Source organism: Scyliorhinus canicula, chromosome 2 (genome assembly GCF_902713615.1).
Source record: "Scyliorhinus canicula chromosome 2, sScyCan1.1, whole genome shotgun sequence".
NCBI lineage: Eukaryota > Metazoa > Chordata > Chondrichthyes > Carcharhiniformes > Scyliorhinidae > Scyliorhinus > Scyliorhinus canicula.
The window spans coordinates 224,552,555-224,573,562 of NC_052147.1; the positions used below are offsets into that span (position 1 = coordinate 224,552,555).

Genomic DNA, 21,008 nt, shown 5'->3' on the forward strand with positions numbered 1-21,008 from the left:
GCGGCACGGTAGCACAGCGGTTAGCACTGTTGCTTCTCAGCGTCAGGGACCCGGATTCAATTCCCAGCTTGGATCACTGTCTTTGTGGAGTATGCATGTTCATAGAATCATAGAATTTACAGTGCAGAAGGAGGCCATTTGGCCTATCGAGTCTGCACTGGCCCTTGGAAAGAGCACCCTGCCCAAGCCCATACCTCCACCCTATCCCTGCACCTCCACCCTATCCCAGTAACCCCAGCTAACCTTTTTTGACACTAAGGGCAATTTAGCATAGCCAATCCACCTAACCTACACATCTTTGGACTGTGGGAGGAAAACGGAGCACCCAGAGGAAACCCACGTGTAGCTTGGTGTTTGTACCGATATTCTGTAGTGAAAAGGTGCTTCAGTGTGTCTGGCAGGGTGCCTTTTCCTTGTTGGTTAATGTGATATATGAACTGTTAAGAAGTTTTTATCTTTTTTGTATAAAGGTATTGTTAACCAAAATATTCTCAAGTGGTGATGCAGGGTGTGTTTGCTGCTTGCTGCTACTTGTAGCTGCAAAAACCTGGAGGTTGCTGCTACTGTTCCCTTCTTTTTGTGTAGCCTGAAAGGACAACAAAGGACAATTTTTTCTCAAGTTACCTCGAACCTGAACACTGGGCTCAGGGGGACATTCGCCATCAAGTGTGAAGCAAGATGATGCTACGGGACCTGGTGATCCAAGTAGATCAAAGTGATGAAGGTGTTGAACAAATGCTTTTGCAGATTGCTAATGCTTTTGTTGTATGTAACTGACACATCACCACAGGTCAAACACGTTGGAAGTCAAGGATGTTCGACTGCAGTTTGAGCTCTATTGGAATATGAGATGCCAGAATTTGGTTCAAATGAGAATGGACCATGTGAGAGGCTTGCACAGCTGAGGCTGTTGGAAGGAGAACAGCACAGATACGTGGAACAAATAACACGTCGATGGACATGATAAAATATTCTCAGGCTTATCCTCCATTTCTGATCAGGAACCTGTGAGAGGGTGATACCGTGTGTTGGGTTTTATTTGTGAAAATAAGTTGATATAGCTTAGTATTGGTAACAATATGGAACGGTGATATTTCCTTGTTGATTAATGCTGGTGTGATATGTGGAATGTTACGTTGTCGAATATCAAATCTTTGTTAATGTTGATTGTTTTGCCAATAAAATAAATTACTCAAGTGGTACTGCAGATTGTGTTTGCTGCTTGCTGCCACTAGTGGCTGCAAAAGCATGGAGCATGCTGCTGCTGTGTCCTTCTTTTTCTGTAGGTTGAAAGACGGACAATTTTTTCTTTAAAAACTGGAACCTGGAAAACTGGGCTCAGGGGGACGTTTGAATCCAGGAGAAAAATCAGGTTTGAAGTAAGAAAACACTGCTGGACCTGGTGCATGACATTGATCCAAATGAACAACCTAATTAAGGTGTTGATGAAATGCTTTTGCAGATTGCTGATGCTTTTGTTGTTTGGGTGGAGAGTGCTGGATGTAACTAGCACATTCTTGTGGGTCAAACATGCTGAAAGTCAAGTATGTTCAACAACACCTTAAGCGGCAGTGAAATATGAGGATGCCAAGATTTGGTGCCGATGAGCTTGGGCCTTGTGGGAAGGCTTCTACAGTTGCGGATCAAGGACAGCAAATGGCACTGATATGTGGAACAACCAACTATTAACTCATTGATGAACAGATCATTTCTATGATAAAGCTCTGGATATAATAAAACATTATCAGGCTTATCCTCTGTTTCTGCTGAGTATTATGCGAGGGATAATAGTGTGTTTGTGAAAATGAGCTGATCTAGCTGATAGAATGGGGATAGGGATTTTGCAGGTGTGAATGAGTATGGGAGTGTGCAGGTCTGAAAGGTAATGGTGGGTTTGCAGATGTGAATGGGAATGGAGAGTGTGCAGGTGTGAATGGGTATGGGGAGTGTGCAGGCGTGAATGGGTATGGGGAGTGTGCAGGTCTGAAAGGTAATGGTGGGTTTGCAGGTGTGAATTGGAATGGAGAGTGTGTAGGTGTGAACGGGTATGGGGAGTGTGTAGGTGTGAACAGGTATGGGGCATGTGCAAGTGAGAAAGGGAATGGGGGATTTGCAGGTGTGAATAGGGAGTGTGCAGGTGTGAATGGGTTTGGGGAGTGTGCAGGTGTGAATGGGATTGGAGAGTGTGCAGGTGTGAATGGGTATGGGGAGTGTGCAGGTGTGAATTGGTGTGGGGAGTGTGCAGGTGTGAATGGGTATGGGAGTGTGCAGGTGTGAATGGGTATGGGAGTGTGCAGGTGTGAAAGGGAATGGGGAGTGTGGAGGTGTGAAAGGGAATGGAGAATGTGTAGGTGTGAACGTGTATTGGGAGTGTGCAAGTGTGAAAGGGAAGGGAGGGTTTGCAGGTGTGAATGGGGAGTGTGCAGGTGTGAATGGGTGTGGTGAGTGTGCAGGTGTGAATGGTAATGGAGAGTGTGTAGGTGTGAACAGGTATGGGGAGTGTGCAAGTGTGAAAGGGAATGGGGGGTTTGCAGGTGTGAATGTTGAGTGTGCGGGTGTGAATGGGTATGGGGCATGTATAGGTGTGAACGGGTATGGGGAGTGTGCAAGTGTGAAAGGGAATGGGGTTTGCAGGTGTAAATGGGTATGGGGAGTGTGCAGGTGTGAATGGGTATGGGGGGTTTGCAGGTGTGAATGGGTATGGGGAGTGTGCAGGTGTGAATGGGTATGGGGAGTGTGCAGGTATGAAAGGTAATGGTGTGTTTGCAGGTGTGAATGAGGAGTGTGCAGGTGTGAACGGGTATGGGGAGTGTGCAGGTGTGAAAGGGAATGGGGTTTGCAGGTGTAAATGGGTATGGAGAGTGTGCAGGTGTGAATGGGGGGTGTGCAGGTGTGAATAGGGGGGGGTGCAGGTGTGGATGGGTATGGGGAGTGTGCAGGTGTGAATGGGGGGTGTGCAGGTGTGGATGGGTATGGGGAGTGTGCAGGTGTGAATGGGAATAGAGAGTGTGCAGGTGTGAATGGGGAGTGTGCAGATGGGAATGGGGAGTGTGCAGGTCTGAAAGGTAATCGTGGGTTTGCAGGTGTGAATGGGAATGGAGAGTGTGTAGGTGTGAACGGGTATGGGGAGTGTGCAGGTGTGAATGGGTATGGGGAGTGTGTAGGTGTGAAGAGGGTGCAGGTGTGAATGGGTATGGGGAGTTTGAAGATATGAACGGGTATGGGGAGTGTGCAGGTGTGAATGGGTATGGGAAGTGTGTAGGTGTGAAGAGGGTGCAGGTGTGAATGGGTATGGGGAGTTTGAAGATATGAACGGGTATGGGGAGTGTGCAGGTGTGAATGGGTATGGGGAGTGTGCAAGTGTGAAAGGGAATGGGGGGTTTGCAGGTGTGAATGGGTATGGGGAGTGTGCAGGTGTGAATGGGTATGGGGAGTGTGCAGGTCTGAAAGGTAATGGTGTGTTTGCAGGTGTGAATGGGGAGTGTGTAGGTGTGAATGGGTATGGGGAGTGTGCAGGTGTGAATGGGTATGGGGAGTGTGCAGGTGTGAATGGGTATGGGGAGTGTGCAGGTCTGAAAGGTAATGGTGTGTTTGCAGGTGTGAATGGGGAGTGTGTAGGTGTGAATGGGGAGTGTGCAGGTGTGAATGGGTATGGGGAGTGTGCAGGTGTGAATGGGAATGGAGAGTGTGCAGGTGTGAATGGGTATGGGGAGTGTGCAGGTGTGAATGGGAATGGAGAGTGTGCAGGTGTGAATGGGTATGGGGAGTGTGCAGGTGTGAATAGGTATGGGGAGTGTGCAGGTGTGAATGGGTATGGGGAGTGTGCAGGTGTGAATGGGTATGAGGAGTGTGCAGGTGTGAATGGGTATGGGGAGTGTGCAGGTGTGAATGGGTATGGGGAGTGTGCAGTTGTGAATGGGTATGAGGAGTGTGCAGGTGTGAATGGGTATGGGGAGTGTGCAGGTGTGAATGGGTATGGGGAGTGTGCAGGTCTGAAAGGTAATGGTGTGTTTGCAGGTGTGAATGGGGGTGTGCAGGTGTGAATGGGGAGTGTGCAGGTCTGAAAAGTAATGGGTTTGCAGGTGTGAATGGGAATGGAGAGTGTGTAGGTGTGAACGGGTATGGGGAGTGTGCAGGTGTGAAAGGGAATGGGGGGTTTGCAGGTGTGAATGGGTATGGGGAGTGTGTAGGTGTGAATTGGAATGGAGAGTGTGTAGGTGTGAATGGGTATGGGGAGTGTACAAGTGTGAAAGGGAATGGAGAGTTTGCAGGTGTGAATGGGGAGTGTGCAGGTGTAAATGGGTTTAGGGAGTGTGCAGATGGGAATGGAGAGTGTGCAAGTGTAAATGGGTTTGGGGAGTGTGCAGATGGGAATGGAGAGTGTGCAGGTGTGAATGGGTGTTGGGAGTGTGCAGGTGTGAATTGGTGTGGGGAGTGTGCAGGTGTGAATGGGTATGGGAGTGTGCAGATGGGTATGGGAGTGTGCAGGTGTGAATTGGTGTGGGAGTGTGCGGTGTGAATGGGTATTGGAGTGTGCAGGTGTGAATGGGTATTGGAGTGTGCAGGTGTGAATGGGTATGGGAGTGTGCAGGTGTGAATTGGTGTGGGAGTGTGCGGTGTGAATGGGTATTGGAGTGTGCAGGTGTGAATGGGTATGGGAGTGTGCAGGTGTGAATGGGTATTGGAGTGTGCAGGTGTGAATGGGTATGGGAGTGTGCTAGTGTGAATGGGTATGGGAGTGTGCAGGTGTGAATGGGTATGGGAGTGTGCAGGTGTGAATGGGTATGGTAGTCTGCAGGTGTGAATGGGTATGGGAATGTGCAGGTGTGAATGGGTATGTGAGTGTGCTAGTGTGAATGGGTATGGGGAGTGTGCAGGTATGAATGGGTATGGAAGTGTGCAGGTGTGAATGGGTATGGAAGTGTGCAGGTGTGAATAGGTATGGGAGTGTGCAGGTGTGAATGGGTATGGGCGTGTGCAGGTATCAATAGGAATGGAGAGCGTGCAGGTGTGAATGGGAATGCAGAGTGTGCACCTGTGAACCGGTATGGGGAGTGTGCAGGTGTGAACGCAATTGGGGAGTGTGCAGGTGTGAACACAATTGCGAGTGTGCAGGTGTGAACTGGAAAGAGGAGTGTGCAAGTGTGATTGAAAATGAGGGTATGCAGGTATAACTGGTCATGGGAAGTGAGCATGTGTGAATGTTTGGAGGGGGTGTAGGTGTGACCAGTTTTGGGGTATTTTAGTGTTAACAGGTATGAGGGGTGTAGGTGTGAATGGGTAAGGGGAGTGTGCAGGTGTGAATGGTTTGGGGCTTGCAGGTGTGAATGGGTTTGGGGTGTGTGTATGTGTGAATGGGTATGGGGAGTGTGCAAGTGTGAAAGGGAATGGGGGGTTTGCAGGTGTGAATGGGGAGTGTGCAGGTGTGAATGGGTTTGGGGTGTGTGTATGTGTGAACGGGTAGCGGGGTGCAGATTTGAACAGGTATGGGGAATGTATAGGTGTGAACGGGTTTGGGGTGTGTGTAGGGGTGAACGGGTAGGGGGTGCAGGTTTGAACAGGTATGGGGAATGTGTAGGTGTGAACGAGTTTGGGGAGTGTGCAGATGCGAACAGGTATGGGGTGTGCACCGATGTGAACGTGTATGGGAATGTGCAGATGTGAACGTCAGGAGGATACAGATGTGAACGGGTATGGGGAATGTGCAGGTGTGAATGTGCAGGGGCGCAGGGGTACGGCGAGTGTGCAGGGGCGCAGGGGTACGGCAAGTGTGCAGGGGCGCAGGGGTACGGCGAGTGTGCAGGGGCGCAGGGGTACGGTGAGTGTGCAGGGGCGCAGGGGTACGGTGAGTGTGCAGGGGCGCAGGGGTACGGCGAGTGTGCAGGTGTGAAGGGGTACGGCAAGTGTGCAGGGACGCAGGGACACGGCGAGTGTGCAGGGGCGCAGGGGTACGGCGAGTGTGCAGGGGCGCAGCGGTACGGCGAGTGTGCAGGGGCAAGGGGTACGGCGAGTGTGCAGGGGCGCAGGGGTACGGCAAGTGTGCAGGGGCGCAGGGGTACGGCGAGTGTGCAGGGGCGCAGCGGTACGGCGAGTGTGCAGGGGCGAAGGGGTACGGCGAGTGTGCAGGAGTCGCAGGCGTACGGCGAATGTTCAGGGGCGCAGGGGTACGGCGAGTGTGCAGGGGCGCAGGGGTACGGCGAGTGTGCAGGTGTGAAGGGGTACGGCGAGTGTGCAGGGGCGCAGGGGTACGGCGAATGTGCAGGGGCGCAGGGGTACGGCGAGTGTGCAGGGGCGAAGGGGTACGGCGAGTGTGCAGGGGCGAAGGGGTACGGCGAGTGTGCAGGGGCGCAGGGGTACGGCGAATGTGCAGGGGCGCAGGGGTACGGCGAGTGTGCAGGGGCGAAGGGGTACGGCGAGTGTGCAGGGGCGAAGGGGTACGGCGAGTGTGCAGGGGCGCAGGGGTACGGCGAGTGTGCAGGGGCGAAGGGGTACGGCGAGTGTGCAGGGGCGCAGGGGTACGGCGAGTGTGCAGGGGCGAAGGGGTACGGCGAGTGTGCAGGAGGCGCAGGGGTACGGCGAGTGTGCAGGGGCGAAGGGGTACGGCGAGTGTGCAGGGGCGAAGGGGTACGGCGAGTGTGCAGGGGCGCAGGGGTACGGTGAGTGTGCAGGGGCGCAGGGGTACGGTGAGTGTGCAGGGGCGCAGGGGTACGGTGAGTGTGCAGGAGGCACAGGGGTACGGCGAGTGTGCAGGGGCGAAGGGGTACGGCGAGTGTGCAGGTGTGAAGGGGTACGGCGAGTGTGCAGGGGCGCAGGGGTACGGCGAGTGTGCAGGAGGCGCAGGGGTACGGCGAGTGTGCAGGGGCGAAGGGGTACGGCGAGTGTGCAGGGGCGAAGGGGTACGGCGAGTGTGCAGGGACGCAGGGGTACGGCGAGTGTGCAGGTGTGAAGGGGTACGGCGGGTGTGCAGGGGCGCAGGGGTACGGCGAGTGTGGAGGGTCGAAGGGGTACGGCGAGTGTGCAGGGGCGCAGGGGTACGGCGAGTGTGCAGGGGCGAAGGGGTACGGCGAGTGTGCAGGGACGCAGGGGTACGGCGAGTGTGCAGGTGTGAAGGGGTACGGCGGGTGTGCAGGGGCGCAGGGGTACGGCGAGTGTGCAGGGGCGAAGGGGTACGGCGAGTGTGCAGGGGCGAAGGGGTACGGCGAGTGTGCAGGGGCGAAGGGGTACGGCGAGTGTGGAGGGGTGAAGGGGTACGGCGAGTGTGCAGGGGCGCAGGGGTACGGCGAGTGTGCAGGTGTGAAGGGGTACGGCGAGTGTGCAGAGGCGAAGGGGTACGGCGAGTGTGCAGGAGGCGCAGGGGTACGGCGAGTGTGCAGGGGCGCAGGGGTACGGCGAGTGTGCAGGAGGCGCAGGGGTACGGCGAGTGTGCAGGGGCGCAGGGGTACGGCGGGTGTGCAGGGGCGCAGGGGTACGGCGAGTGTGCAGGGGCGCAGGGGTACGGCGAGTGTGCAGGGGCGCAGGGGTACGGCGAGTGTGCAGGAGGCGCAGGCGTACGGCGAATGTTCAGGGGCGCTGGGGTACGGCGAATATGCAGGGACGCAGGGGTACGGCGAGTGTGCAGGTGTGAAGGGGTACGGCGAGTGTGCAGGGGCGAAGGGGTACGGCGAGTGTGCAGGGGCACAGGGGTACGGCGAGTGTGCAGGGGCGCAGGGGTACGGCGAGTGTTCAGGGGCGCAGGGGTACGGCGAGTGTGCAGGGACGCAGGGGTACGGCGAGTGTGCAGGTGTGAAGGGGTACGGCGAGTGTGCAGGGGCTCAGGGGTACGGCGAGTGTGCAGGGGCACAGGGGTACGGCGAGTGTGCAGGGGCGAAGGGGTACGGCGAGTGTGCAGGGGCACAGGGGTACGGCGAGTGTGCAGGGGCGCAGGGGTACGGCGAGTGTGCAGGGGCGCAGGGGTACGGCGTGTGTGCAGGGGCGCAGGGGTACGGCGAGTGTGCAGGTGCAAGGGGTACGGTACGTGTGCAGGGGCGCAGGGGTACGGCGAGTGTGCAGAGGCGCAGGGGTACGGCGTGTGTGCAGGGGCGCAGGGGTACGGCGAGTGTGCAGGTGCAAGGGGTACGGTACGTGTGCAGGGGCGCAGGGGTACGGCGAGAGTGCAGGTGTGAAGGGGTACGGCGAGTGTGCAGGAGGCGCAGGCGTACGGCGAATGTGCAGGGGTGCAGGGGAACGGCGAGTGTGCAGGGGCGCAGGGGTACGGCGAGTGTGCAGGTGTGAAGGGGTACGGCGAGTGTGCAGGGGCGCAGGGGTACGGCGAGTGTGCAGGTGTGAAGGGGTACGGCGAGTGTGCAGGGGCGCAGGGGTACGGCGAGTGTGCAGGGGCGCAGGGGTACGGCGAGTGTGCAGGGGCGAAGGGGTACGGCGAGTGTGCAGGGGCGCAGGGGTACGGCGAGTGTGCAGGGGCGCAGAGGTACGGCGAGTGTGCAGGGGCGCAGGGGTACGGCGAGTGTGCAGGGGCGCAGGGGTACGGCGAGTGTGCAGGGGCGAAGGGGTACGGCGAGTGTGCAGGAGGCGCAGGGGTACGGCGAGTGTGCAGGGGCGAAGGGGTACGGCGAGTGTGCAGGTGTGAAGGGGTACGGCGAGTGTGCAGGGGCACAGGGGTACGGCGAGTGTGCAGGAGGCGCAGGGGTACGGCGAGTGTGCAGGGGCGAAGGGGTACGGCGAGTGTGCAGGTGTGAAGGGGTACGGCGAGTGTGCAGGGGCGCAGGGGTACGGCGAGTGTGCAGGGGCGAAGGGGTACGGCGAGTGTGCAGGGACGCAGGGGTACGGCGAGTGTGCAGGTGTGAAGTGGTACGGCGGGTGTGCAGGGGCGCAGGGGTACGGCGAGTGTGCAGGGTCGAAGGGGTACGGCGAGTGTGCAGGGGCGAAGGGGTACGGCGAGTGTGCAGGGGCGAAGGGGTACGGCGAGTGTGCAGGGGCGAAGGGGTACGGCGAGTGTGCAGGGGCGCAGGGGTACGGCGAGTGTGGAGGGGCGAAGGGGTACGGCGAGTGTGCAGGGGCGCAGGGGTACGGCGAGTGTGCAGGTGTGAAGGGGTACGGCAAGTGTGCAGGGGCGCAGGGGTACGGCGAGTGTGCAGGGGCGCAGGGGTACGGCGAGTGTGCAGGGGCGCAGGGGTACGGCGAGTGTGCAGGGGCGCAGGGGTACGGCGAGTGTGCAGGGGCGCAGGGGTACGGCGAGTGTGCAGGGGCGCAGGGGTATGGCGAGTGTGCAGGGGCGCAGGGGTACGGCGAGTGTGCAGGGGCGCAGGGGTACGGCGAGTGTGCAGGGGGCGCAGGGGTACGGCGAGTGTGCAGGGGCGCAGGGGTACGGCGAGTGTGCAGGGGCGCAGGGGTACGGCGAGTGTGCAGGGGCGCAGGGGTATGGCGAGTGTGCAGGAGGCGCAGGGGTACGGCGAGTGTGCAGGGGCGCAGGGGTACGGCGAGTGTGCAGGGGCACAGGGGTACGGCGAGTGTGCAGGGGCGCTGGGGTACGGCGAGTGTGCAGGTGTGAAGGGGTACGGCGAGTGTGCAGGGGCGCAGGGGTACGGCGAGTGTGCAGGAGGCGCAGGCGTACGGCGAATGTTCAGGGGCGCTGGGGTACGGCGAATATGCAGGGGCGCAGGGGTACGGCGAGTGTGCAGGTGTGAAGGGGTACGGCGAGTGTGCAGGGGCGCAGGGGTACGGCAAGTGTGCAGGTGTGAAGGGGTACGGCAAGTGTGCAGGGACGCAGGAGTATGGCGAGTGTGCAGGGGCGCAGGGGTACGGCGAGTGTGCAGGGGCGAAGGGGTACGGCGAGTGTGCAGGGGCGCAGGGGTACGGCGAGTGTGCAGGGGCACAGGGGTACGGCGAGTGTGCAGGGGCGAAGGGGTACGGCGAGTGTGCAGGAGGCGCAGGGGTACGGCGAGTGTGCAGGTGTGAAGGGGTACGGCGAGTGTGCAGGGGCGCAGGGGTACGGCGAGTGTGCAGGGGCGCAGGGGTACGGCGAGTGTGCAGGGGCGCAGGGGTACGGCGAATGTGCAGGGGCGCAGGGGTACGGCGAGTGTGCAGGGGCGCAGGGGTACGGCGAGTGTGCAGGGGCGCAGGGGTACGGCGAGTGTGCAGGGGCGCAGGGGTATGGCGAGTGTGCAGGGGCAAAGGGGTACGGCGAGTGTGCAGGAGGCGCAGGGGTACGGCGAGTGTGGAGGGGCGAAGGGGTACGGCGAGTGTGCAGGTGTGAAGGTGTACGGCGAGTGTGCAGGAGGCGAAGGGGTACGGCGAGTGTGCAAGAGGCGAAGGGGTACGGCGAGTGTGCAGGGGCGCAGGGGTACGGCGAGTGTGCAGGGGCACGGTGAGTGTGCAGGGGCGCAGGGGTACGGCGAGTGTGCAGGGGCGCAGGGGTACGGCGAGTGTGCAGGGGCGCAGGGGTACGGTGAGTGTGCATGGGCGCAGGGGTACGGCGAGTGTGCCGGGGCGCAGGGGTACGGCGAGTGTGCAGGTGTGAAGGGGTACGGCGAGTGTGCCGGGGCGCAGGGGTACGGCGAGTGTGCAGGGGCGCAGGGGTACGGTGAGTGTGCAGGTGTGAAGGGGTACGGCGAGTGTGCAGGGGCGCAGGGGTACGGCGAGTGTGCCGGGGCGCAGGGGTACGGCGAGTGTGGAGGGGCGAAGGGGTACGGCGAGTGTGCAGGTGTGAAGGGGTACGGCGAGTGTGCAGGGGCGCAGGGGTACGGCGAGTGTGCAGGAGGCGAAGGGGTACGGCGAGTGTGCAGGGGCGCAGGGGTACGGCGAGTGTGCAGGGGCGAAGGGAAACCTGTTGACCAATTTGCCCTGTTGTCTTGGATGACTTTGGTGGGCATCCTCTGGAGATCTGAGGCCTAGTGAGCTCTGGTTTACGATGGCTGTCCTGCTGCTGGGCAGCTGGGAAGCTGAGGGAGTCACAGGTAAGGGTAATTCCAAAGGACCAGACATCCTTAGAGAGACTGAGTGGGTGTGTCCAACAGCTGTTCTTCCTCCCTTTGGGTACCTAAGGATCCCTGCCTGACTCCTTGAGCAGAAGGGGTACCTGGAGGGAGGTCCAGGTGCCCGATTCCTTTGGCTAGTCACAGCAAGATCTCATCCATGCCTGAAGCGATAGAATATCGGTCTGTGCACTTCTCTGATAGAAACTGGAGGTTTGCCGGACCATGATGGCTTTCGCCATCCTCCCCATAGAGACATCCATGTGCACACAGGTTGGAACCACTTCATCAGAGAACAGGCGGATGATGGACATCTCCCCCTGACATACCACTCCTTGGAACACTTCTACCATCTCTTCCTGATATTCCCCTGCCTCTCTTAGCATTCCCAGAACCTCAGGCAGGACCAATCCCAGAGGTTCATCATCCAACTTGGATATCACACATGCCTCTTCCCTAGAAGACTTCTATGAGCCAGTCAACTTGGCTGATCCTGCATTCTCCTGCTGTGAACCCTGCCTTCTCCTTTGTAAACCCTACCTTCTCCTGCTGTGGGCCCTGCCTTCTCCTGCTGTAAACCCTGCCTTCTCCTGCTGTGAACCCTACCTTCTCCTGCTGTAAACCCTGCCTTCTCCTGCTGTGAACCCTGCCTTCTCCTGCTGTGGGCCCTGCCTTCTCCTGCTGTAAACCCTGCCTTCTCCTGCTGTGAGCCCTGCCTTCTCCTGCTGTAAACCCTTCCTTCTCCTGCTGTAAACCCTTCCTTCTCCTGCTGTGGGCCCTGCCTTCTCCTGCTGTAAACCCTGCCTTCTCCTGCTGTGGGCCCTGCCTTCTCCTGCTGTGAACCCTACCTTCTCCTGCTGTGGGCCCTGCCTTCTCCTGCTGTAAACCCTGCCTTCTCCTGCTGTGGGCCCTGCCTTCTCCTGCTGTGAACCCTGCCTTCTCCTGCTGTGGGCCCTGCCTTCTCCTGCTGTGGGCCCTGCCTTCTCCTGCTGTGGGCCCTGCCTTCTCCTGCTGTAAACCCTGCCTTCTCCTGCTGTAAACCCTGCCTTTTCCTGCTGTGAACCCTGCCTTCTCCTGCTGACCCTGCCTTCTCCTGCTGTAAACCCTGCCTTCTCCTGCTGTAAACCCTGCCTTCTCCTGCTGTAAACCCTACCTTCTCCTGCTGTGGGCCCTGCCTTCTCCTGCTGTGAACCCTGCCTTCTCCTGCTGTAAACCCTGCCTTCTCCTGCTGTAAACCCTGCCTTCTCCTGCTGTAAACCCTGCCTTCTCCTGCTGTAAACCCTGCCTTCTCCTGCTGTGAACCCTGCCTTCTCCTGCTGTGAACCCTGCCTTCTCCTGCTGTGAACCCTGCCTTCTCCTGCTGTAAACACTGCCTTCTCCTGCTGTAAACCCTGCCTTCTCCTGCTGTGAACCCTGCCTTCTCCTGCTGTAAACCCTGCCTTCTCCTGCTGTGAACCCTGCCTTCTCCTGCTGTGAACCCTGCCTTCTCCTGCTGTGAACCCTGCCTTCTCCTGCTGTGAACCCTGCCTTCTCCTGCTGTGAACCCTGCCTTCTCCTGCTCTAAACCCTGCCTTCTCCTGCTGTGGGCCCTGCCTTCTCCTGCTCTAAACCCTGCCTTCTCCTGCTGTGAACCCTGCCTTCTCCTGCTGTGAACCCTGCCTTCTCCTGCTGTGGGCCCTGCCTTCTCCTGCTGTAAACCCTGCCTTCTCCTGCTGTGAACCCTGCCTTCTCCTCCTGTGAACCCTGTCTTCTCCTGCTGTGGGCCCTGCCTTCTCCGGCTGTGAACCCTGCCTTCTCCTCCTGTGAACCCTGCCTTCTCCTCCTGTGAACCCTGCCTTCTCCTGCTGTGAACCCTGCCTTCTCCTGCTGTGAACCCTGCCTTCACCTCCTGTGAACCCTGCCTTCTCCTGCTGTGAACCCTGCCTTCTCCTGCTGTAAACCCTGCCTTCTCCTGCTGTAAACCCTTCCTTCTCCTGCTGTAAACCCTTCCTTCTCCTGCTGTGAACCCTGCCTTCTCCTGCTGTGGGCCCTGCCTTCTCCTGCTGTGAACCCTGCCTTCTCCTGCTGTGAACCCTGCCTTCTCCTGCTGTGAACCCTGCCTTCTCCTGCTGTGAACCCTGCCTTCTCCTGCTCTAAACCCTGCCTTCTCCTGCTGTGAACCCTGCTTTCTCCTGCTCTAAACCCTGCCTTCTCCTGCTGTGAACCCTGCCTTCTCCTGCTGTGAACCCTGCCTTCTCCTGCTGTGAACCCTGCCTTCTCCTCCTGTGAACCCTGCCTTCTTCTCCTGCCGCCATCCTTTCCACCTACACAGGCTCAGGCCACTTCCTGTTTTGCCAGCTGGACTTCCTGCTCCTCAGACTCAGAGAGGTTCTTGAGGTCAGTTCAGGCTCCCTCCTGTCTTCGCTCTTCTCTCTCTCTCTCTCTCTCTATCTATCTCTATCTCTCTCTCTCTCTCCTGTGATGTCTTAGCTTCTCCTGTGCAAATAAAAGATGATGTTGAGAATAATTGTGTTTCATGTATCTTTCTCACGCTTCCAGTCTTACAAGTAACCCATAAGTTGTGCACCAGTGTTCTGAGTCACCACCTCCAGCGCGATGAGTTCATGCTCAAAAAGGATAAGGCTCACAGAGGATCATCATGAGCAGTACTTTGCTGGTACCCTTAACACCTGAAATTACTGCCCCCCCCCTCCCTAAAATCAGCATCGGAGATCTCTGTGTGAAAAGGTCAGGGACCCACAGCGGCCTCTCCACCTACTCATTAGATGCGCTTCAGTGGGGCTATGAGGCATCACCTTACACTTTTATGCATGGGCTGCAAAGATGGAGCCCTTGCTATGGAAGTCCATGTCCCCTGTACAGTTCGATGTGGTGGGTATGAGTAGCTGAAGGTTCACTTGCCTTGGAGATGCGGGTGAGGTCATCCGTCTATTTCTGACACTGCAGGGCTGTCCTCTGGTGGACGTTATGGCCACTGACAACACTGGACACTTCCTTCCATGCAGGGCTTGCCCAGCCTTCTCCTTCCATCTTTGGGATACAGGACATTCCTCCTACCCGCTACTGCACTGAGCAGCACTTCGAGGGAAATGTCACTGAATTAGGGGTCAGAGCTCCCTGGGATCACCAGGCCATCTTCGCCTTCCACAGTGATTATGTGACAAAGAAACTCCAAGTGCCTTTTAAATATAGAGCCCGGATATGTCCACACCATCCAGCCCATCCTGCCGTGCGATATGTTGGGGAACCCCAACTGCATAATTAATTGGGCCAGCATCACATGATTCAGCATGAATTCCCACCTGCCTCAGGGGCAGGGAGCACACACAGTTTCCGCCCCTGCACGGGATTTAGACCCAAATAGAATGTATACCATCGACTGCACCTTAGACCTTCAAGTAAGATGTTTACTGCACTTTTTCTACACTGCTGATGAGCTGAAAACAGAATGGAAATTAATTCACTCCCTCAATTTTCACTTCACTCCAAACAATAATATCTGGCCTAAAATCAGACACAATTGTTCTCGAATTTAGGAGCATTCATTTTTTTTTTGTACTATAAAGCTCGTAAAGTAGCAGTGAAACACATATTCTAATACCTGATGTCCTTTCAGGCTTTTAACTAGCACATTTTAGTACATTATATGCTAGTAGACTTGATGCTTTGCCATCAGCTGTGATATGCAAAAACCTGTTTAGAACATTTGTTCACATTGAAAAGGCAGAATGGTATTGGATTGAAAACTGTAAGTTGTACAGTGCATACACCCATAAGCTGCTGAATAAACTTGATATAAAAATGAAGTAAAATCTTAGAAATTCTGCAAGGTGAACAAGAATTCAAGGTAACATATCTAAAGCTACACGCAGACTTAAAAATATATACAATTCTTTAGGTGAGTACAAAAGCTGGATTTTACAATGATTATGTGCACTAAAAATGATACACATCATCTTAAAATTCTATACCTTCAGTAAGACTGATTTCAGGAGATATTTACGGAGGACAGATTCAAGTTGTACATTTGGCAGTAACTTTGATGTTTTTCTTATTGTCGCTGTAAATAAATCAAAAGTCAGCCTTGTGTGTGCAAATGAAAGCTCAAATACAATTATTGGTCAACTATAGAAAAGAGAGACTATGGAATGAACATACTTTTACTAACACCAACTTCTTGATATTCCAAATGTCTTCCAAAAGATTTTATATAATCATCAACTGAAAAGTGTGGGTCTCTCTTAATGTACCGCACCTGCATTAAAAGTACATTTTAAAATTAAAATATCTATTTCTTTCATAACTACTTATGACAATAGACAACTAACAATATCATTTTGAATTTACAGTTTTGTTACATACCATTGCCAACCTTAACCTAGGTCCAACCAACTTCAAATGCTTCATCAATCACTTTGCTTCCATCATAAGTCAGAAGGGGGGATGGCAAGTGCCATGCTATGTCCAACTCCAACAAGAGAGAATCCAACCATCAACTCTTGACATTCAATGTCATTACCATTGCTGAATCCCCAACTATCAACATCCTGAGGATTACCATTGACCGGAAATTGAACTGGACTGGCCATATAAATAACATGGCTCCAAGAACAGGTCAGAATGCTGCGGTGATTGATTCACCTTGTGACTTCCCAAAGCCTGTGCAGCATCTACAAGGCACAAATCAAGAGTGTGAATATTCTCCACTTGCCTGGATGATGAAGCTCCAATAAAGCTCAAAACGAGTGGCACTATCCAAGACAAAGCAACCCACTTGACCTATTTCCTCCACCACCAATGAAAAGTGGCAGCAGTGTGTACCATTTACAAGATGCACTGAGAAACTCACCAAGGTTCCTTGTCTACCAAACCCACGAACACTGCTACCATCTGGAAGGACAAGGGCAGAAGATACATGAGGACTCCACATCCTGCAAATCCCCCCCACCCACCCCCTCACCCACCGCCAAGCCACTCACCATCCTAAGTTGAAAATATATTGCTGTTCCTTCACTGTCGCTGGGTCCAAATCCAGGAATTCCCTCCCTAACCTACACCTCAGGGACTGCAGTGGTTCAGGAAGGTAGCTCACCACTGTCTTCTTGAAATTAAATGAAATGAATGAAAAGAAAATCGCTTATTGTCACAAGTAAGCTTCAAATGAAGTTACTGTGAAAAGCCCCTCGTCGCTACAATCTGGCACCTGTTCGGGGAGACTGGTACGGGAATTGAACCGTGCTGCTGGCCTGCCTTGGTCTGCTTTAAAAGCCAGCAATTTAGCCCTGTGCTAAACCAGCCCTTAAGCACAATTAGGGATGGACAATAAATTCTTCCAAGCCAACGTCGCCCACATGCCGCAAATGAAAATAAACTGCAGTAAACAATGTAAGAATAATTCCAAGTTGTTTGAAAATGATTAATTTTAAAGTAAAAACTGGTAGAGTAATTGAAACTTTTAATATTTGAAAACTCTCGTCTCCATTTGTTCAAAATATATTTTCATAAGTAACCTTTTCCACTGTGATATATGTCAAAATTCAGAAAGGGGCCTTCAATTAATTCAGAAAGCAAACAGCTTAATTTCTTAACTACATTCAACAACCTTTGTGTGGAAGTATGGAACCTCTTACCAAGAAAATAAATCAAATGATACAAATGGATATCCGTGAAATTTAAATTCGGCAACTTTCTCAAGAAAAATATATTTAATTTAAGAATTACAGAAGCAAATTATTAAAGGCACAAACAATGAGATTGATGGAATTATAACTCATTGCAATGATGAACAAAGCATGAGAAATATTTTAATTTACCTTTACAGCTCTTTCATTTTCTATCTTTTCAACAACTAAATTGTCTCTGTCACAGAGCTCCCATGCATTTGGGGATAAAATAATAGTGTTGGCGGAAGCAAGTCCTTCAGCTTTCCGAACCTCATCTACTGCTCGACCAATTAATGCATAAAAACGAGACTCGTCATCGCCCATAACTACTTTGGAAAGCTTCCCTGCTGAAATACCTGTAAAGAAAATGCACACTGAATGGCAACCTTCTGTTCATTACCAGTATTCAGATACACAAATGGTGAAACTTTATGCAGCAGGATTTTACTGTTCCATTGAAGTCAAAGGGATTTTAACGGCTTGCTGCATTTTACAGCCCCGCTCCTGCCATGATGGGATCGTAAAATTCCACCCACTAATTTAGTAACACCAGTCATGTTAATCTTCCTTGATGCTTATCAACAGCAACACTTGCATCTCACCCTGCAGCTCATTATAGCAACCAAAACATTCACTCAAAAATAGCTTCCACAATAGTGTCTAAGATGAAGCAGAAATACAAAGGCGGATTTACACTTTGTGGAGCCCCGCACTCACCTTTATTTCTGCACCCCCGCATGAGGTCCAACCCCATCCTACTCCACTCAAGCCTCGCCCCACAGAAGAAGAAAGTAGCAAGACAAAAATGTGCATAAATTGATCTCTGTTTTAAGCGCAAGTCTGCAACCCTGGGCTAACCACCACCACCTCACACGTGCTCTTCCCCCCGGTCACCTCACACCCTCACACTCTCCCCCCAACCACCTCACGCCCGTCACACTCTCCCCCCCAACCACTCACCCCTCACTCTCCCCCCAACCTCCCACCCCTCACACCTCCCCCACAACCAACTCACCCCTCACTCTCCCCCCAACCACCACCCCCACACTCTCCCCCCACCACTCTACCCTCACACTCTCCCCCCAACCTCCCCACCCCTCCACTCTCCCCCAACCAACTCACCCACACTCTCCCCAACCACCCCCCCCCTCACACTCTCCCCCCAACCACCCCACCCCTCACACTTTCCCCCAACCAACTCACCCCTCACAATCTCCCCCCAACCTCCCCACCCTCACTCTCCCCCCAACCAACTCACCCCTCACTCTCCCCCCCAACCCCCCCCCTCACCTCTCCCCCCAACCACCCCACCCCTCACACTTTCCCCCCAACCAACTCACCCCCACAATCTCCCCCCCAACCAACTCACCCACATTCTCCCCCCAACCACCCACCCCTCACACTCTCCCCCAACCACCCCCCCCCTCACTCTCCCCCCAACCAATTCACCCCTCACTCTCCCCCAACCACCCACCCCTCACACTCTCCCCCCAACCAACTCACCCCTCACTCTCCCCCCAACCTCCCCACCCCTCACTCTCCCCCCAACCAACTCACCCCTCACACTCTCCCCCCAACCAACTCACCCCTCACTCTCCCCCCAACCACCCCACCCTCACACTCTCCCCCCAACCACCCACCCCTCACACTCTCCCCCCAACCAACTCACCCCTCACTCCCCCCCCAACCACCCATCGCTCACACTCTCCCCCCAACCACCCCACCCCTCACTCTCCCCCCCAACCACCCCACCCTCACTCTCCCCCCAACCACCCCACCACTCACACTCTCCCCCCAACCACTCACCCCCCACTCTCCCAACTACCCAACCCTCACACTCTCCCCCCAACCAACTCATCCCTCACTCTCCCCTCAACACCCTACCCCTCACACTCTCTCCCCTCCACCCCCCCTCACACTCTCACCCCTCCCACCCCCACCCCTCTCACTCTACCCCCACCCACCACACCCCCCACTCTCCCCATCCCAATCCACACACTTTCCCCCTACCCACCCCACTCCCCACACTCTCCCCCCCAACCACCCCACCCCTCACACTCTCCCCCACCTACCCCACCCCTCACACTCCCCCCACCCACCCCACCCCTCACACCTTCCCCCCACCCAACTCGCCCCTCACATTCTCCCCCCCACCCACCCCACCCCTCACACTGTCCCCCACACACCCCACCCCTCACACTGTCCCCCACACCCCACCCCTCACACTCTCCCCACCCACCTCACCCCTCACACACTCCCACCACCCACCCCTCACACTCTCCCTCCCCACCCACCCCAACACTCTCCTCCCCCAGCCACACCACCCTCATGCCCCATGCACGCCACCCCTCCCACCCTCACCCACCCCACCCTCACGCTCTCCCGCCCACGCACCCACCCCCTCACACTCTCCCTCCCCACCCACCCCACCCTCACACCCTTCCTCCACCCACCCCTCACACTCTCCCCCCACTCACGCCACCCCACACACCCCATCCACGCAACTCCTCAACCCCACCCACGACACCCCTCAGCCCCCACCCACTCCCCCCCTCCCCCCACCCCTCACCTCCCGACCGCTCATCCTCCCCCAGACCCCCACCCCTTAACCACTGCTACTCCACCCCTCACCCCCCCGCCCTACCTCTCAACCCCCCACCTACCCCACCCCCCACCTACCCCTCACCCTCCACATACCCCTCAGCCCCCACCTACCCCACCCCTCACACCCCACCTACCCCACCCCTCACCCGCCACCTACCCCACCCCTCACTCTCCCCACACCCACCCATCACACTCTCCCCGCACCCCCCACCAACCCACCCCTCAAACTCTCCCCCCACTCACCCCTCACACTCTCCCTCCACCCACCCTCACACTCATCCCCCCACACTCTCCCACCCACCCACCCACCCCTTACACTCCCCCCACACCCACCCCACACACTCTCCCCCCACCCACCCCTTACACTCTCCCCCCACCCACCACTTACACTCTCCTCCCCCCACCCCTCATACTCTCCCCCCCCTACCCCTCATTCTCTACCCCCCACCCACCCCTTGTACCCACCCCTCACTCTCCCCCACCCACCGTCACACTCTCCCACCCACCCCTCACACTCTCCCCCCACCAACCTCTTACAATCTACCCCCACCCACCCACCGTTCACACTCTCTCCCCCACCAACCCACCCCTTACACTCTCCCCCCTACCCACCCTTCACACTCTCCCCCCCACCAACCCACTCCTTACACTCTCCCACCCCACCTATCCTTCACACTCTCCCCCCCACCCCTCATACTCTCCCCCAACCACCCCTCACACTCTTCCCCACCCACCCATTACACTCTCCCCCCAGCCCTCACACTCTTCCGCCCCCACGCCTCACTCTCTCCCCCACCCACCCCTCACACTTTCCCCCACCCACCCACCCCTCACACGCTCCCCCCCCACCCACCTTACCCCTCACACTCTCCCTCCCTCCACCCATCCCTCACACTTTCCCCCCACCCCACACTCTCCCCCCACCCTCACACTCTCCCCCACCCACCCTCGTACTCTCCCCCCCCCCACCCCTCACACTCTCCCCCCACCTCCCCTCACACTCTCCCCCCACCCACCCCTCACACTCTCCCCCCACCCACCCCTCACACTCTCCCCCCACCCACCCCACCACTCTCCCCCCCACTCACCCCCTCATACTCTCCCCAACCCACCCTTATACTCTCCCCCTCACCCACCCCTCACACTCTCCCCCCACCCTCACACTCTCCCTCCACCCACCACTCACACTCTCCCCCACCCCTCACACTCTCCCCCACCCCTCACACTCTCCCCCCACCCACCCCTCACACTCTCCCCCCACCCACCCTCGCACTCTCCCCCACCCACCCCTCACACTCTCCCCCCACCCACCCCCATACTCTCCCCCACTCACCCCTTATACTCTCCCCCCACCCACCCTCACACTCTCCCCCCCACCCACCCTCACACTCTCCCCCCACCCCTCACTCTCTTCCCCCCCACCCACCCCTCACATTCTCCCCCCCACCCCTCACACTCTCCCCCCCCCACCCACCCCTCACACCCACCCCTCACACTCTCCCCCGGCTGCTGGGATTAGCCGGCCACCTTGGCTCCTGCCTGTAGCCCAGTGCCTCGCGCATTGCCTCGCTGTTGCTGGGTTGACCTGCTCTCAGCCCTGGATCGAGAAACATGGGGCGCGATTCTCCGCACTCACGACGGGTCGGAGAATAGCGGGCGGCGCAAATTTTGACGGCGACGCTGGTCCGACGCCCTCCCGCTATTCTCCGAATCCCGCACAAACTCCAAGTCGCCATTCCCGTCAAACGCCTCGAACGCGCCCCCGACACGACCA

At 56.7% G+C, this 21,008-nt stretch overlaps 1 protein-coding gene across 1 annotated transcript in view; it reads right to left on the reverse strand.

The window, feature by feature from the left end:
• LOC119961981 (adenylate cyclase type 10-like) overlaps nucleotides 1-21,008 on the reverse strand; it is a 324,780-nt gene that overhangs the window by 289,712 nt on the left and 14,060 nt on the right. The window contains exons 5-7 of the mRNA XM_038789668.1: nucleotides 16,781-16,986; nucleotides 15,126-15,222; nucleotides 14,939-15,027 (exon numbers count right to left, since the gene is read on the reverse strand). Of these exons, the coding sequence (XP_038645596.1) occupies nucleotides 14,939-15,027; nucleotides 15,126-15,222; nucleotides 16,781-16,986 (392 nt within the window). The remainder of the gene's footprint in view (nucleotides 1-14,938; nucleotides 15,028-15,125; nucleotides 15,223-16,780; nucleotides 16,987-21,008) is intronic.